Source organism: Panthera leo, chromosome A3 (genome assembly GCF_018350215.1).
Source record: "Panthera leo isolate Ple1 chromosome A3, P.leo_Ple1_pat1.1, whole genome shotgun sequence".
Lineage (NCBI taxonomy): Eukaryota > Metazoa > Chordata > Mammalia > Carnivora > Felidae > Panthera > Panthera leo.
Genome location: NC_056681.1, coordinates 78,859,874 through 78,878,333, shown reverse-complemented (window position 1 = coordinate 78,878,333; position 18,460 = coordinate 78,859,874). Strand labels below are relative to the sequence as shown.

The 18,460-nt window shown below is 35.4% G+C and overlaps 1 protein-coding gene across 2 annotated transcripts; it reads right to left on the bottom strand.

Moving 5' to 3' along the window:
* Positions 1-756: 756 nt before the first annotated feature.
* On the bottom strand, positions 757-18,427 carry PEX13 (peroxisomal biogenesis factor 13). Of its 2 annotated transcripts, none has more exons than XM_042932355.1 (4): positions 18,264-18,426; positions 4,491-5,185; positions 3,833-3,958; positions 757-1,512 (listed from the first exon to the last, which is right to left on the bottom strand). In XM_042932355.1, exons 1-4 carry the CDS (start codon positions 18,353-18,355, stop codon positions 1,214-1,216), a joined length of 1,212 nt encoding a protein of 403 aa, XP_042788289.1. In that variant the 5' UTR covers positions 18,356-18,426; the 3' UTR covers positions 757-1,213. The 2 variants fall into 2 exon arrangements, with proteins under 2 accessions (XP_042788289.1, XP_042788291.1); XM_042932357.1 differs by lacking the exon at positions 757-1,512 and adding an exon at positions 1,999-2,179 and having other exon boundaries at positions 18,264-18,427.
* Positions 18,428-18,460: the final 33 nt, after the last annotated feature.

Genomic DNA, 18,460 nt, shown 5'->3' with positions numbered 1-18,460 from the left:
TCAAAATCTTTATCAAATAGTCCCAGGCTTTCAGCAAGTATCTGTAAATGTATTTTTGTACACCTGTATTCCTGAAAGTATTATTTTGTACTATGATCACAATGTTTAGGTTCTCCAATTTTGTATGATTTTCCAATTTTATGGCTAAATATTCAGTGTACTGAAGTTTAACTGGATTTAAAGTCATTATTAAATATAAAACAAGTTGTATAGTATTATCATATGCTAAATGGCATTGCGTTTATAGTCTCAGTAGTAAAAACTAAACCTAACAGAATGTGTATCCAATGTGACATGTTTTCAATGTTTACAGAACAGCCTGAATATGGAATTTAAAAAGTAATTATATGAGGGAAAAGCAGAGAATCCATGAAAAGATATAAATCATTACCTCTGGAAATGATTATACTGTAATGTGTAAATTTGAAGGATTTGAGTCTTGGCTGGAGAAAAAGAAAGTAAATCCTTCATATATTCTGATTTATCCAGGATGAAAACTAGTCATATTGTAAAGGGATAAAACATTCCATGATCATCAGAAGAAATGGAAATAATCTGTAAGAAAGAGAATTTTCAGCCTTTTTTACTAGCAGGAAAAACTATAAGGGCTAAATATCACTCTAGAACCATGCTTCTAGTGACCTTTTCAAGATGAATTTTTAAAAATACAATAAAAGGTAAAAGTATTAACTGTTAGTAGATAAAAATATATTACTGCCTAAAGCAAACCCAAGACTGCATATAACACAGATCAGAAAATTTTTATTATTCAGTTTAATTAAAGTTGTTAAAAAAAATTAGCCTTTTGCCTGTTCTCATATTTATGTGTTATCACTCGTTATCTGAGGATTCCAAATCAATTCCAAATCTCTAACTTTAAAAAGCATTAATGACCCCTACTGTAGCAAACAGTGTATTCTATAGTTCATCAAACTTATTCTTTCAATAAACACAGGATTTTATATAAGATGAAAATGACAGCAGTCTCCATAATCTTAAAATCTAGGTGAAACAAATACCCTCATGGTCTAAGAACTCGTAAAATGTAACCAGGTCACTAGACCAACATACTAGTGTACAACTTTAATAATTTCTAGCAGCAAAACACCTGGAAAAGCCATTAACAAATGTGTTCATTGGATTGTAGATTAATTTCTTTGTAAGAAGTAATTTTTAAAAAGTATAGTTCAATTGCAGGCAAACATGAAAGATATCAAAGATCTTGTTTATCTCCACCTTTCCCAGTGGAATCAGGTGCAACTGGAACCTTATTAGTCTCAACAAAAACAGATTCAAAGTTAGCTTCCTGTTCATCCAAAGAATCAGCAGCCGTGGCTCCTTTAATTAGTGTTGTGTTGGTAAAAGATTGTTGCTGCTTGGAAATTTTACTGGATTCCATTGCTTTTCTACCTCTTCTTTTACCAAGAATTTTGACATAATTAGCAGGTATAAGTCCTGTTGTTTGACCATCAAGACTAGCCAGAAGCCAACCACGCACTTTGGGTTGCTGTTCTGATGGAAGAAAAGACAGCCTTGTAATTATAACACATTTTGGAGTCCAACAAAATATTAATAATAAAATATTAATATCTGTGTTACACTTACACAATAAAATACATAAACAAATACATATATTCAAAATCAAATGAGTAGGCTTAACAGTTCTAGAGTCCCTTCTTACAATTTATACTTTTTAATTTTATACTTACTATATTTTCAGCCTTGAAGAACATGAAGTTTATTATTAGTTGGTCCATTCATAGAGTAAGGAGATTCAATTCTCCTAAAAGCTAAAACTAACATCACTGTCTTTCATATTTTTTTTCAATATATGAAATTTATTGTCAAATTGGTTTCCATACAACACCCAGTGCTCATCCCAAAAGATGCCCTCTTCAATACCCATCACCCACCCTCCCCTCCCTCCTACCCCCCATCAACCCTCAGTTTGTTCTCAGTTTTTAAGAGTCTCTTATGCTTTGGCTCTCTCCCATGTCTTTCATATTTTAAATTGAAATTTAAGAAATGAATTTCTCAGTCCTTCTCAATAGAAGTTACAGGGAAGTATAGAAAATACATACCTTTATACAAGCCAAATTTCTTTACGTAACTTTTGGCCAAAATACAAAATTCATTCCATGTGATTGTGATGAATAATTCTGAAGATACTGAATGCTAACTTTAATCCAAGATAGGCAAAAATAAAGACCTCAGTTATCTCTAGGCACGTGACAAAAAGGTAAGGCAGTACTCTAAGCTTAAAGTAGGAAAGATTTATTTAATATATTCAATTTTGTGTTTTGGTATTTTAAAGATTACTCATATCTTTAAAAAGCTGTTTAACTGTTAGGGTTTTAGGTCAACACTATAAGTTAGGCAAATATAACATTTTTATGTTTAATACTCTACAATAGAGAAAAAATAAAACACTTAAAATCAACCATGTCTGTAACTGATTTTGTTCTAAATGCTCAAATGTATTTTGGGCAAAGGAAGAAAACAAAGAAGCAAAGCTAAAGTGTTAAGAGGTGTCATTAGTGGAAGAATAATATGAGATATAAAATTTTCCTGAAATACTATATTGAAAGAAACCACACTTGATCTTCTTTATACTTTATTTAGATTAAAACTAATTATTTGTATGGGTCTAACAATAAATCTTAAAAAGAAATCACTCTTTTGTAATCCAAAATAGGAAAGTGTTATTTTCACTAGAAGAAAAATATGAATCTAATACTTAGAAGCCTAGGTTTTGTGTATGAGGGATGAGGCAGAGATTTAGCAAATTTGATCCAAAATTTTCAATTATTTATACAATAAATTATGTGGACATGGAAGATATTTTTTCCCTATGTAATGACTAGAACTAATTAAAGGCTCAAGTTTCCATTAATAGATCACATGGAAAACAGCCAAAGTGGTTACAAGTACAGGTTCTGAAGTCAGACAAACCTAGGTTCATAGTCCAGCTCCATCACACCTTAGCTTTGTGATCCCATTTAGTTATTCTGAGTCTCAGTTTTCTCATAAGTAAAACAAGGTCAGGATAATAATAGTACCTACATCACAGCATTATTATAAGAGTTAAATGAAAGATATATAGTGCCTTATCCTATAAAGGATAGCTGTTACTATTGTCACTAATATTTTTACCAACAAAATGTTACTCTTCCTAGAAAAACTGAATCCCCACAAACACACAAAAATCTTTTTTTTTTTTTTTTGCAAATCCATAAAAATTCTGATCATCCTTACTGAGGAAAGCTAAGGGAAAAGGCCATTTTACCTGGAACCATTAAAAACTATTAGTGACCTGGTTCAAAAATAAACCTGTGATGTGTATAAATTCCTTGCTGAAGTTCTTTAATACTTCATGACAGTAATTCCTAAAATATTCATGTTGGGAGTTTCTGAAGTAAACTAGTCAAATAAAAAAGAAAGCAATACCAGTCCGAGCAATTAAAGACTGACAGGGATACTTATGTCACAGGAGAATTTCTTCGGGTTGTTAGATTTGTTACATGTAGTGTTAATCTCATGTTTTTGTGTGGGGATTAACAGAGTTTGGAATTCAAGTTTTGAGTTTATAAGTGATTATATACATAAACAAAATCTTTCCTTATCTCAGTGAAATACTATTGGAACAACCCTGTTGGGCATTTTTCTTCCACATCCCTGGATCTGGAAGGTCTAAACTGACACAAAAGAGAAATACTAGCAACTACTTCTGAGTTAACGAACAAGGACCAAGATCTTTTGTTGCAGTTTTTAATAGTACATTTACAAATTCAAAAAATTCATGGGTAATTCCAATTTATTCATGTTTTGTTACCTTTGAGAGCTAAGTTTAGCATATCACCAGCACGGAAAGAAATTTCTTCTTCGGACACAGCAGCAAAATCATATTCTGCTCTAGCAACTACATGGTCATCCTCACCACTTGCCCAGTTGGTGTTGTCTACAAACCAAATTAAGAATTAAAGTTAGGGTTAGTGTTCACTGGCTATGGTGTAAACTGTATAAATCTATTTGCCAAGAGAAAAGCACCACCCTCCACCAAAGTAAATTCTATAATTAACACTATGCAAAATCCAAAAATATGCTCACTAGGATATATATTATGAACTTTCTCCTTTTTTTCAAGGTCAAAATTACAATTACCTGTATATTGTCTTATCCATCCCTGACAGTAAGTTTTAGAAAGATAAGGGAATTATGTCCTATGCATACCTGTAGCCTCTACAGCATCAAGTTCAGTACCCTGTAAACAGTAGTCAGGCAATGTGTACTCTTACATTAAATAAACAATAAACTAATCAGTAAGCCTGTTTTTGCTATATATTCATTTTCCAGTTTTCAAGTTCTTAACTGAAAATATAATTGGATCAAAATATTAAATACAAATGAACACAAAGAACGTTAATTTAACAAATCTATTCTTGAAATTCGAGATTGTTATGTGGTTTTTGAACCTATTCTATTACTCTTACCTGTGACTTCATCATTATGGGTAGACAGAAGTTTCCAGATGAGGTAAGGACCACCAAGGATAACAGCAAAGAACAAGAATATTGGCCAAGATTTGGCTGAATTAGCTGCTTTGTCCTCAGCACCAAGGCAAGCCACAGTTCCTTCACTTTCTGCCCATAGGTCCTCATTCTCAGAGCCTCTTCTTAAACCTATCATCCACTGTAACCGTCTGTAAAGATACCTTATAGTCCTAACTAATGCAAAAGCTGAAAAAACCTTTGTGAAATGTATTTTTAATCGGGAAAAGTGATTTGCTACATCCAATACAGCCCTGAAACTGTTATAGACAGCTGAAAAGGTAGCATCCATCATCATACTGACAGAGGCAAATGCATGCACAATACTTTCAATGGACTGAAATGCACCTCTGCTGCTTTCTTCAGCTTGCTGAACAAATCTACTGGGTGGCAGATCATCTACACGGAGGCGGTTATAGCCCAACCCATTATATCCATAACTATAAGGGCTATAGCTTCCATAAAACGAATTTCCATAGGCACCATATCCTGAAGAAAATGAACTGTAAGCAGGTCTGAAAGTATTCACATTGCTGCTTCCTGTCTGCTGTGATGGCCTTGGAAGAATAGGTGGGGGCACTCTGGTAAGTGTTGGTTGTCCAGGTCTTGTCAATAAACTAGGACCCAAATCAGCAGATCTAAAAAAAAAAAAAAAAAAAAAAAAAAAAGATTCAAAATAGTATCTTAAGCACATAATAAATTCAATTCAAAGTAACTATTAAACACCTCTTACATACCCAGTGTTAATGACAGATCTACTGAAGAGGTGGTAAGAATAAGGATTAGTCTCTAATATCTACATGCTTAGAATCTCAGTGTTAAAATGAACAAGATAAAAGAGCTGACTAAACTCTGCTATTTTCTTGTTTACTTGCTAGCATTATTAGCAGTATCTTCAACCTATTTTCTCAGGGTTAGTTACAACTAGGTATTTGTCCATCCTTGCCCCTAAATGGCACTATCTTAATCACTATAGTTTTATAATAGGTCTTAGCAGTATTCAATAAAACACGTCCTCCTCCAATGTTCTTCAAGAGTGTTTTAGCTTTTTTGACCCTTTGAATTTCCATATACATTTTAGAATCAGAGCTTTAAGTTCCACACCCTCTCCCTCAAAAAAACCCTATTGAGGGGTGCCTGGGTGGCTCAGTTAAATGGCTGATTCTTAGTTTCGGCTCAGTTCATGATCTCATGGTCTGTGAGTTCAAGCCACACTGACAGCGTAGAGCCTGCTTGGGATTCTCCCTCTTTCTCTGCCCCAAGTGCGTGCACTCTCTTTCTCTCTCTCTCAAAATAAATAAACATTAAAAAAAATACTTACAAAAAAACCCTATTGAGATTGTTTGGGATTACAATGAATCTGTAGGTTAATTTGAGATAAATCATATCTTTATAATATTTAGAGTTTCAACCCACATTTATTAGGTTTTTGTTTTGTTTTGAGAGAGACACAGAGAGAGCACAAGTGTGCAGGAGAGGGAGAGGGGAGAAAGAAATTCTCAAGCAGGCTCTACGGAGGCCCAGATGTAGGGCTGGATCTCACAACCTCAGCTGAAATCAAGAAATCAAGAGTCAGACACTAAACCAACTGAACCAATCAGGCGGCCCTATTAGATCTTTTAAAGATTTTTCTGAATAATGGTTTTTAAAAATAACTTTAAGTTTCCATACTGTTTTATAGTTTCCTTGTGGCAGGTTTTCTTTAGATTTATTCCTGTATATTTGATATTTTTTGATGCTACTATAAACGGTGTCTTCTAAAATTTCACTTTGATACTGTTATGTAGAAATAATGGATTTTTTTTTAATATGGTGCTTGTATCTAACAAACTTGTTTTTGATTCTTCTGGATTTTCAATTAAAGATTTGCAGTCATATTGTATGTGAATGATAGGTATATTTCCAATTCTTACAGTTTTGATTATTAAAGAAGGTATTGCACCTAAGACATGTTGTCCAATCTTGAACAGAAGTGATTAATAGGCATTCTCATCTCATTTCTGATCTCAAAGGGAAATTTCTCAGCATGTAACCATTATTATGTTTACTGTAGAGTTATTGTAAATTTAGTAATTTGTTTTCTATTTCTATTTGCTAAGAGTTTTTACCATGAACATTGAATTTATCAAATGATTTCTCAACATCTATCAAGATGATTATGATTTTAATTACAAATTCAATTTCTTTAGTATCATGCTACTTAAAATATGGTTTGTCGATCAGTGCTAATTTATGAGTCATATGCACTGACCTATAATGAGAAAAGTACAACAAATAAGACTTTAAGCAATCTGACATTGTTATATTTTTACTGTATTTTATAAAGGTATTAGGTATCAGCACAAATATTTTGAGAAGCATTGTTGTATAATTATAAGACTACTCCTTTTCTCTATTTAAAAACTTTTTTTTAATGTTTACTTTTGAAAGAGAGAGAGAGACTGGGAGACACAGAATCTGAAGCAGGCTCCAGGCTCAGCGCTATCAGCACAGAGCTTGACATGGGGCTCGAACCCACAAACCATCAGATCATGACCTGAGCTGTCGGACGCTTAACTGACTGAGCCACCCAGGTGCCCCTCATTTTCCCTATTTTTAAATTATACCTTGCTTAATCCTCTAAATCTCTTCCCATCCTTTCTGCATTTTCTGCCCTTTTGTCTCTTGGTACAAAAATATGTTGGATATTTTCTTCCTAATTATCCTTTAGGTCCTGCTATTCAAAAGGGCCAATACATCACAAAATAAGTATCTTGTACCATAATGTGAATTAATGAACTCTTTTTTAAAAAAATTTTTTAAGCTTATTTATTTTTAAGAGAGAGAGTGTGTGTGAGTGGGGCAGGGGCAGATAGAGAGGGGGACAGAGGACCTGAAGCAGGCTCTGTACTGACAGCAGAGAGCCTGATGTGGGGCTCAAACTCAAACTGTGAGATCATGATCTGAGCCAAAGTCAGATGCTTAACCAACTGAGCCACCCAGGTGCCTCTTTATCAATGAATTCTTAATGCCAACTGAACTAAATAGTGTGCTTAGTATTAACGTGGCTTTACATTCTGGCCAAAGTTTCATTATCTTTTTGTGGGCTGCTCATTTATAGTTTGAAAACAGCAGCCAGTCTTGGTAGCTACAGAACACACTTAGAACGTTGCTCTAAGTCACTAATTATCTCTGTAGCAGTGTCTAAACTGTTGCTAAACCCAATGAGTTACTAAGTTTGGTTACTGCATTTTTGTTCTACATATTCCTTTTCCTTTTGATAGTTTCCAATTATCTGCCAAAATTCCTTATTTTCTTCTATTGCCTTCAACATATTAAACATTTTAAATTTATGTTAAAGTCTGTTCAGTAACTCCAATTTCTAGAGTCCTTTTGAAATGTTTTCTCATCCGTTGTTTCACTTAGTTTCAATTTATGTTATCTAATATCCTTCTGGGTCCTGCTATTTGATTTTGCTTATGCATGAGACATACATGAAGAATTGTGGCAAGAATTTGAGACTCTGGATGATGCTCTCTTCCTCTAGGTGTATTTCATTCTGGATACTATTTTCTGAACTATCCTCTAGTTTGCTTCAGGCAAACTAGCCTGCTAAAGCTATTATCAATCCATGATTGTCCCTAATCTAATTTCAGGGACTGAGATGATCTGAAGCTGGGTTTATGCTCCTGTAAGGGAGTGTCTGCTTCTTTTATACTCTCATATCTAGATAGATGTATCTTTTTAGGGTCATAACACAAGGTATGGATAATTTATCAGCACCCTGTCTTGGAGGACTACTAGACTCTAACCATACTCCAAGAATCTGTCGAAGGTGCTCTTCAACTAGCTTCCCATCATCTAAACTGCTTCTTTTGGAATCAGCAGCAGCTTCTATGAGAATCTACTCTCACCTTTGTGGATTTCCATCTTTCTCTTTTTCCATCTTTTGGATCTGGGCTCCATAAATCTTTACCTTATTTATTCTATAATGCATTTAAGCAGATGTTTTTAAGCAGATGTTTTTATATTCTGCCTAGCTTTTCTATTTGTCCTTAATAGCATTGTTTTTTTTTCTTAAATTATTCTACTGTCATCAGAAGTCCTTCCCACAATTCTTTGTCCATCATCGTACAGTATCTTACATTTGTATACACGTCTGCCTCTTCTACAAGGTGAGCTCCTCATAGGTGCAGGAGTTATCCTTGTTTCTCCATCACCTACTACAGTGCTTAGCATATAAAAGGTACTGATACAACCACTATGCTGAAGTCTCTTTTTAGTGAATATTTAAAACACATATATCACACAGATCATTAATACAGATTATTTTTTCTTTATATATCCTTCTTTTATAAGTTTTGATGAATATGTTAGTTTAAAAATTGTAAGGAATTAAATGTAAATACTTAATAAAAAAAAAGAAAGTTTCTTCCAACTCTTCTCTGGTTTTAATGCTATTTTTGGCATATACAAGTACATTCAGTGTCCACATTCCACCTGGCCTTCTGTTACAACCAGCAAAATGAGAAATTAACACACCTACAACTTATAACAAAAGATGTATATTCTGTGCTGAACGTGCCAAAAGTCTCACCAACCCAACTTTTTATTTTGAAAAATTTCAAACAGAAAAAAAAGTTGAAAGTACAATGAATACCCTCATTCCTTCTATCTAGATTCAACAACTATTATTGTTTTGCCACATGAACTTTCTTTCTCTCACTGTCTAGTCTTTTAAAAATTCTTGAACCATTTGAAATTAACTTGCAGACTTGATACATTACTCCTAAATACCTCAACATGTTATTTCCTAAGAGCAAAGATATTTCAGACAAAACATAATGCCATTTTCACATCTCTAAAAATTAACAATTCCATATCATTATCCAATTAAAATTCAACACCTATCCATTACCCTCAAGTGTCTTCAGTTTTATTGAGATACCAGAGGTGTACAACTACCAACCTATGTAATTCCAGAACATTTTTAGCATCCCAGTAAGAAATCCCACATTCATTAGCAGTCACTACCTATTTCCTGCTCTATTCCCTATCCTAGGCAATGACTAATCTAATTTCTGTCTCTATAGGTTTGTCTATTCTGGTGATTTCACATATAGTTAATTCTTGTTATTTGCGATAGTCATAGTCTATAAATTTGCTATGAACATCTAATTAACAAATAGAATCATTGTTCCTGGGGGAAACAATGCACTTCAGCATTATACTTAGAGGCCGTTTTAAAATAGCAAAATCACCAACAAAAATATGAAAAATGTGGCATCCATTTGGTTGTTAAAAGGACACCTGCTTAAAGCTTAAATCTAAAACAAGAAGCAGGAGTGTTGCTTTGTTCAATCTCAGCTCATCTCATCTGAAATGACTCAAATCTTTTGCCACCCTATCCATGTCTGTGAATGATCATGAAAGTGTCATGAGCATTGATTTGGGGGTTACAATAAATTTTAGTGAGGAGAATTAGCAAATTTGGCATCTGCAAATAATGAGAATCTACTGTAAATGAATCATACAACATATAGTATTTTGTGACTGGCTACTTTTACTTAATGTAATGTTTTGAAGTTTCATCCATATTGTAGCATTTATCAGTACTTTATTCCTGTTTCCTGCTGAGTTATATTTATTTATGCATCAGTTGATAGATATAGTGTTGTTTCCACTTTTTGGCTTTTGTGACTAATGTTATCATAAACATTTATGTACAAATTTTTGTGTGGACATACGCTTTCCTATCTCTTGGGTATATATACCTAGGCATGGAATTGGTGGATCATAGAGTAACTATGCTTAACCTTCTATGGCACTGCCAGATTGTCTTCCAAAGCAACTGGAAGCAACTACTTATATTCCTATCAGTAGTGCATGAGGGTTCCAATTTCTCCACATCTTTGCCAATACTTGTTATTATTTATCTTTGTCATTATAGCCAACCTAGTGGGTATGAAGTGGTATCTCATTGTGATTTTGTTTTGCATGTCCCTGACAGTTAATGATGTTGAGTATCTTTTCATGTGCTTATTTGCCAGTTTTATTATTATTATTTTTTTAATGTTTATTTCTGAGACAGAGATAGAGCATGAGTGGGGGAGGGGCAGAGAGAGAGGGAGACAGAATCCGAAGCAGGCTCCAGGCTCCAAGCTGTCAGCACAGAGCCTGACGCGGGGCTCGAACTCACAAACCGTGAGATCGTGACCTGAGCTGAAGTCGGTCGCTCAACCGACTGAGCCACCCAGGTGCCCCTTATTTGCCAGTTTTAAATCTTCTCTGGAGAAATGTGTATTTAGATATTTTGCCCATTTGAAAAATTACGGTACTTGCCTTTTTATCATTGAGTTTTAAGAGTCAAATGTCTTTTAGGTTGTTGTGGGTTTTTTTAACAAAAATTCAATCAAGGTTCACACACTGCATTTGGTTGGTTGTCTCCTCATTTCTTCTAAATTAGAATCATTCCATTTTTTGGAATGCCCTGGACTTTTTGAAGAGTCCAGCCAGTTTTCTTTTAGAATGTCTTACATTCTAAATCTGTGTTTCCCCAAAATGTTGTTTAAATATATCTCTATCCTCTACATTTCCAGTTAAATTAAACATTGCATCTAAAGGTTTAATTAGAATCATGTTAACATTTTTGGCAAGAATAATTCATGGGTTATGTTTACTTCATATTGTATCACATCACAAAAAGTAGAACCAAACTTTAAAAAGGGTCAGGTGACTAACAGTGTAGTTATTTCCTGGTTTTCATAAAGCAGCTCTGCTCTAAAGTAGGAGCAATAGATAAAACAAAAAGAACAAATAGGCATATCTAGATTTACATAACAGAAACCAAACAGAAATGTAAAATGATTGGAAGGGTGATGCTACAGGCCTACTCAATTCTGGGTTTGAAATCAGGTAGTGACAACCAGGACTTAGACTTCTAGGAAGTAACAAGAACTAACAGTGCTCCTTTCTAATGGAAATAATTCACTGCTTGAAGCTGTGGCCTGGGATGCATCACTTCGGCTTCTAAAAAGAGATTATGAAACTTGCTGACAGTAGTTTAAGATTTTTAGAAAGTTACAGAACTAAGAAGGGTAGGACTCTGACTAGGCCTCAAGACCAGGAAATGAAACAACTACTGACTCAGTGACTTCATCTTTGATATCCTTAATCTAAGCCACCATTTTTACACCTGATTCTTACATGGGAGGGTGCATGCTGAAGGAGCAGGGAGAGTCAATAGAAAACCTACTAGACACAGAGAGATAAATGGAAGGGAAAGGAGAGGAAACAGAACTCAAAAATGCCTATTCAAAACAAACATATCAAAAATGCCATACACAAGAAGAAATAAAAACACTAAGAAACCAAACTAACAAAAATCAACAATTAGAATGAAAATTCATTCAAGGAAAAATAAGTTTCATGTAACAGCTCAACAAGGATTGCAAATATGTTTAAAAAATTTTTTTTAAACATTTATTTATTTTTGAGACAGAGAGAGACAGAGCACGAATGGGGGAAGGTCAGAGAGGGAGACACAGAATCCGAAACAGGCTCCAGGCTCTGAGTTGTCAGCACAGAGCCCGACGTGGGGCTCGAACTCACAGACTGCGAGATCATGACGTGAGCCGAAGTTGGACGTTTAACCGACTGAGCCACCCAGGCGCCCTGCAAATATGTTTAAAATAGACATCAATGAAGCAATGACATCTGTGAAATAAAAATTGAAATGAAATAAAAACATGTAAATATGAAGAAAACTCCATTACAAAGCTTAGACATGATGCTCACAGCCACAGGGATTATCTTGCAACTATGAGGCAAAAAGAAAATTAGTTGTAGACTAAGGAACACAGTGAAAATATAGATAGAACTTGGGGAATTCCACTTCAAGCAATGGCATTCTAGGTAATCAGACTAATCCTGCCACTAAAAAAAAAAAAAAACTAGAAAAGCTAAAAACATACAACATTACCTGTTTAAAACATGAAAGAACAAGGTACTGAAGAATTTAAAATAACTGAAACTATGAACTTAATGACTGGTTCAGTACCAGATTGGACATTTTGAAAGAAAAACATCAGTGAACTACAAGAGAATTCTGAAGAAAATACCCAGAATGAAGTATGAGTAACAAAAGAATATATACAGAAAGGAGTATAAGGTATGGGCTGTACAGTGAAATACAGAGCATATATGCTGTTGAAGTCAAAGGGGTGAAAAGATGATGGGCCGAAGGAATATTTGAAGAGATAATGGCTGAGACTTTTCTGAAATTAATGAAAGACATCAAATCAGATTCAAGTATCTCTATGAATCCCACCCAAAATAACACAAACGAAACCATTTACATTGAGGCCCAACAAAGTATAATCACTGAAAACCAAAAACAAAGAGGAAAATCTTTAAAGCACTGGAGGAAAAAAAGAGATTCCTTTCAAAGAAGAAAGACTAATACAGAAATGGCCCAAACTCTCAGAAAGCTTACAGAAAAAAATTTAAAAAGGGAGCCAGGAAAAACGTAGGTTCCTAATGACAATGTTGAGTTAGGAGATCTCTAGACTTTTTGTTAACTAAACAAGAAATGTCTTTATAGTCCAAAACTCAGTAAGTCACATATTATTACTTGTAGGGGAAACTATTCCTGATACAACGTTTAATAGAAGTCCCCCAGAAGAAGAGATGGGAAAGAATATTTCTTCAACAATAGAGATATAATTAGTGAAAAATTTCCTGAATTAAAAGAAAGATTGATGGCACAAAAACAGACCCATAGACCAATGGAATAGAATAGAAACCCCAGAACTAGACCCACAAACGTATGGCCAACTCATCTTTGACAAAGCAGGAAAGAATATCCAATGGAAAAAAGACAGTCTCTTTAACAAATGGTGCTGGGAGAACTGGACAGCAACATGCAGAAGGATGAAACTAGACCATTTTCTCACACCATTCACAAAAACAAACTCAAAATGGATAAAGGACCTGAATGTGAGACAGGAAACCATGAAAACCCTAGAGGAGAAAGCAGGAAAAAACCTCTCTGACCTCAGCTGCAGCAATTTCTTACTTGACACATCCCCAAAGGCAAGGGAATTAAAAGCAAAAATGAACTACTGGGACCTCACGAGGATAAAAAGCTTCTGCACAGCAAAGGAAACAACCAACAAAACTAAAAGGCAACCTACAGAACGGGAAAAGGTATTTGCAAATGACATATCGGACAAAGGGCTAGTATCCAAAATCTATAAAGAGCTCACCAAACTCGACACCCAAAAAACAAATAACCCAGTGAAGAAATGGGCAGAAAACATGAATAGACACTTCTCTAAAGAAGACATCCAGATGGCCAACAGGCACATGAAAAGATTCTCAACATCGCTCCTCATCAGGGAAATACAAATCAAAACCACACTCAGATATCACCTCACGCCAGTCAGAGTGGCCAAAATGAACAAATCAGGAGTCTATACATGCTGGCGAGGATGTGGAGAAACGGGAATCCTCTTGCACTGTTGGTGGGAACGCAAATTGGTGCAGCCGCTCTGGAAAGCAGTGTGGAGGTTCCTCAGAAAATTAAAAATAGACCTACCCTATGACCCAGCAATAGCACTGCTAGGAATTTATCCAAGGGATACAGGAGTACTGATGCATAGGGACACTTGTACCCCAATGTTTATAGCAGCACTCTCAACAATAGCCAAATTATGGAAAGAGCCTAAATGTCCATCAACTGATGAATGGATAAAGAAATTGTGGTTTATAGACACAATGGAATACTACGTGGCAATGAGAAAGAATGAAATATGGCCTTTTGTAGAAACGTGGATGGAAGTGGAGAGTGTTACGCTAAGTGAAATAAGTCATACAGAGAAAGACAGATACCATATGTTTTCACTCTTATGTGGATCCTGAGAAACTTAACAGAAGTCCATGGGGGAGGGGAAGAAAAAAAAAAAGGTTAGAGAGGGAGAGAGCCAAAGTGTAAGAGGCTCTTAAAAACAGAACTGAGGGTTGATGGGGGGAGGGAGGGTGGGTGATGGGTATTGAGGAGGGCACATTTTGGGATGAGCACTGGGTGTTGTATGGAAACCAATTTGACAATAAACTTCATATACTGAAAAAAAAATAAAATAAAATAAAAGAAAGAAAAGAAAAAAAATAAAAGAAAGATTGAATCCTTACGGTGAAGGATTATGAGTGAGCATGAACACTGTAGCTACTGAGGAGGAAAAAATATACATGTCTGTATATTCATACCTGAACAGAACATAATAAAGTTGCAGAGGACCAAGGTATCAGGTAAAATCTTAAAGACTACTAAGGAAAAAATAATCTACCTATAAAGGAATAAAAATAAGACTCAAAAGAAAAATTTCTGTACCTATGCAACCTGGAAATAAAGCTAAAAAAGGATAGTACAAAGAAAGAAAATTACAGGCTAATTTCACCTAGAAATATACATGCAAATATCTTAAAATATTAGAACAGAATTCAGCATTGTATTTTACAAACAATCACAATTAAGCAGTTCATCCAGAAATTTAAGGATTGATTAAATTAGAAAGTTAATTGATGTAAATAAATCACATTTCAAATTTTAAAAAATACATACGATTATCTCAACAAATTCATAGAAGTCATTCATAAAATGTAATACTCCTTCATTATAAAAATCTGAGCAAGGAGATGGAAGTTCAAAAGGAGAACTATCAAAACCAAAAAGCAAATATCAAACTTAATAGTGAGACTTGACAAGCATTCCAATGAAAGTCAAGAGCAATACAAGATTGTTGGTTATCTATGCTGGCTTATTTGTAAATGACAGGACTCCAACATGGAACAAAGAGAATTTCAACCAAACCACCAGAACAAATTAAGTCTGAATTATGCTAGATATAAAAGATGGAAAAGTACTTCATGGAGACAGTCACAAAACACAATTGGAGGCAAAAAGTCCGTATTTTCATAAAATATAAAGCTTCAATAAAAACCACAGTAAGTCTTATTATAATGGCTAAATGTAACAAAGGCAATTATGAAGAACAGCAATGTGGAGAGGTAACTGACATACCGGATATCAAAACTTATTAAAAACTGTGGTGGTTAGAAAGACCAATAGAATCCCAAACAGAACCACACATTTAGGAAAACTGAATGTGATGACATTATAAACTAGCACAGAATATATAAATTAATGGTACTGGGACAGTTATCCACATGGAAAAAAAAACTAGATTACCTATTTCGCATTGATTTTGTACAACAAAGTCAGTTCTAGGTGGATTAAAAATATGAATGTGAAATGCAGAACATGTAAAAAAAATATAGAGAGAGGGGTGCCTGGGTGGCTCAATCAGTTAAGGGTCAGACTCTTGATTTTGGCTCACATCATCATCTTGTTGTCTGTGAGATCCACGCCCCCACCTCCAGACACCCTCCCCCAGTGCTCTGTGTTGACAGTGTGGAGCCTGCGTGGGATTCTCTGGCTGTGTTTCTCTCCCTCTCAAAATGAATAAGCTTAAAAAAAAAAAAGGGAAAAAAAAAGAAAAAGAAAATAGAGAAAAATTTTCTTGATCTAAGACAGGAAGGGTTTCTTAGCCAAGACACAAAAAACACAAACAATAAAATATGAAAATTTTGGCTATATTGAAATTAAAAAGTATCTGTACAACAAAAATGAACACAAATATAAAGCAAAAAGACAAGCCACAGCCTGAAAGATATTAAAAACAAATATAATAGAATTAGTATAGAATTAGAATAAAGGACTCTTACCAAGTTAAGAAGCAAACATATAGCCAATTAAAAAGTGAGCCAAAGATACCAACAGAAAAATCTCAAATGTCTAATTAACTTTCAAAAAGACAATCTTATTACTAATCAGAGAAGTGCAAATTAAAGATGAAAATATCATTTCCCATCCATTAGATTGGCAAATACAGAACTAAAAAATAACATCATCAAGTGTTTGAAAGAATGTAGAGAAACAGAATACCCTGCTAGTGAAAATGTAAAATCTGGTATAAAACCACTTTGGGAAGCAACTTGGCAACAGTTAGTACTTAAAGATAAGCATACCCTCTACCAAGCAATTCTATTCCCAATAACATTATTAGAAAGCCTCTTGGAAATGTGGACAAGGAGAAAGGCACACGAATGGTCACTGCAGTTTTTAATATATAATACTTTAATACAACAGAATAGTTTGTTTTTATATAATAGAATATCCTATGGCAATTAAAATGGACTACAGCTATATGTATGAACAAGATAAATCTCAAAATCAATAATATTTAAGGGGAAAACATTTTGCAAAATGATACACACACATATGATTTGAAGTTTAAAAACATAGTGAATACTGCACACACACATATATATAACATATAAACCTAGGTACTAAAGTATCAAATAAAGTATGAAAACACAACTGGGTACATTAAACACCAAATAGGGACAGTAGTTACAGGAGGAAAGAAGAAAGAGAGGCTTAACCATTTCTGTAATTTTTATTTTTTAAAAAATATGAAAAAAATGAGGCAAATCTGGAAAAATGTTAACATTTCTTAAAGCTAGGAGTGGATACACAAGTATTCATTATCTTACTCTCTACTGGTCTCCACGTGTTTAAAATTCACAATGAGAAAAAGTGGGAAAATGGTTAATTTTACATAAACAGAACTTTAACAGGATGTCAGGTATAAAATCTGTCTTCCAAATAGCTGTCCAAACTTTTTTTAAAAGTCAAATCGCTCATAAAAAAGGTAGCAGAAAGTATCGCCTCATCTTAACAGTATAATTACGGCTCATTACTTGTTATGTATCTGTCATTATTAAATTAAGTTGCTAATATGTTCAAGCATCGTGACGTTTAAATAAGGATTACAAGATTTTAGAACACAGTAGAAATACATTCCAGTATACTGGGGATTTTTAGGTGTTAGGTAAACCTACTGTATGATAGGTGATGACATCCGAATGTCACCACTTAAATTTGGATGTCCAGATGCACCCAACACGAAACAGACAAGGCTGTGAAACTCTTCTCTCGTTCTATTTTAACTTTTTATCCATTTAACACTGATTAAAAACAAATACAAAACACACAGGCCTTAGAAAAATGACACAGTATTTTGCACACAAAGGCCATCCATAGGCCTTGGATTTAGAATTCCGCTTAGAAGTTGCTTCTCCAAATCTTTATCCAAAACGTTGCTGAGTTATGCTAGAAAACAACTCAAAGTTGTATAGGCTTGGGTTCCAGTTGCGTAAAAGCGACCTTTTGGGCTTTCACCAACTTATCGAGAGGTTGTTAAAAGCTTTGGAGAGACTTTGTTCCCAGTCGAGCCGGGGCTGGGCAAGTGCCAGCCACTCTCATCTGCGGAAGACCGAAAGTCTAACGCTTTAAAGGGGGTCTAGCAGTTTTGTCACGGCGTCCCGCTAACAGCAAGGGGCTGGAAGCCGCCCCCTTTCTTCCAAGCACCGGGACCCAGTGAGGCGCCCAGAGGCTCCCTGGACAGTGTTCCTACCAAGAGCCGTCAAGTCAGAAACAGCTGTTTGACATCGAAATTCCCCACACTGGCGCCCTGTCCCCACCTTGATACCCTCACCGTTGGGGTTTGGTTGAGGGGGGAGGGGACACCTCAGCCCAACAACGGCCTCAACCGTCTCCTGCCAAGTTCCCGCTCCAGCCCGCCAAACCCGCGGTCTGAAGAATCCCACACTTACTGGAAAGTGGGGCCGGGTCCTGGTCCTGGCCCGGCCCCCGGAATTCGGCGGGTCTCCCAGGGTTTCGGGGGAGGCGGCGGCTGGGAAGCCATCTCCTCCGCCTCCGCTCACTCCTGGTCCGCGCTGGGACGCTCCAGGCCCCGGTACACTAGTACCTCGCGCGCCAGGCGCAACCGGCAGAGTACCGAGCCCTCCAC

What these genes read in the sequence shown, in the direction of transcription:
- PEX13 (XM_042932355.1), bottom strand. Translation starts at nt 18,355, where the DNA reads ATGGCTTCCCAGCCGCCGCCTCCCCCGAAACCCTGGGAGACCCGCCGA. An exon ending in CCATAATGATGAAGTCACAG is followed by an intron (nt 3,959 to 4,490) that starts GTAAGAGTAATA and finishes TTTGGTTTGTAG; the next exon opens with ACAACACCAACTGGGCAAGT. An exon ending in GCTAAACTTAGCTCTCAAAG is followed by an intron (nt 1,513 to 3,832) that starts GTAACAAAACAT and finishes TTCTTCCATCAG; the next exon opens with AACAGCAACCCAAAGTGCGT.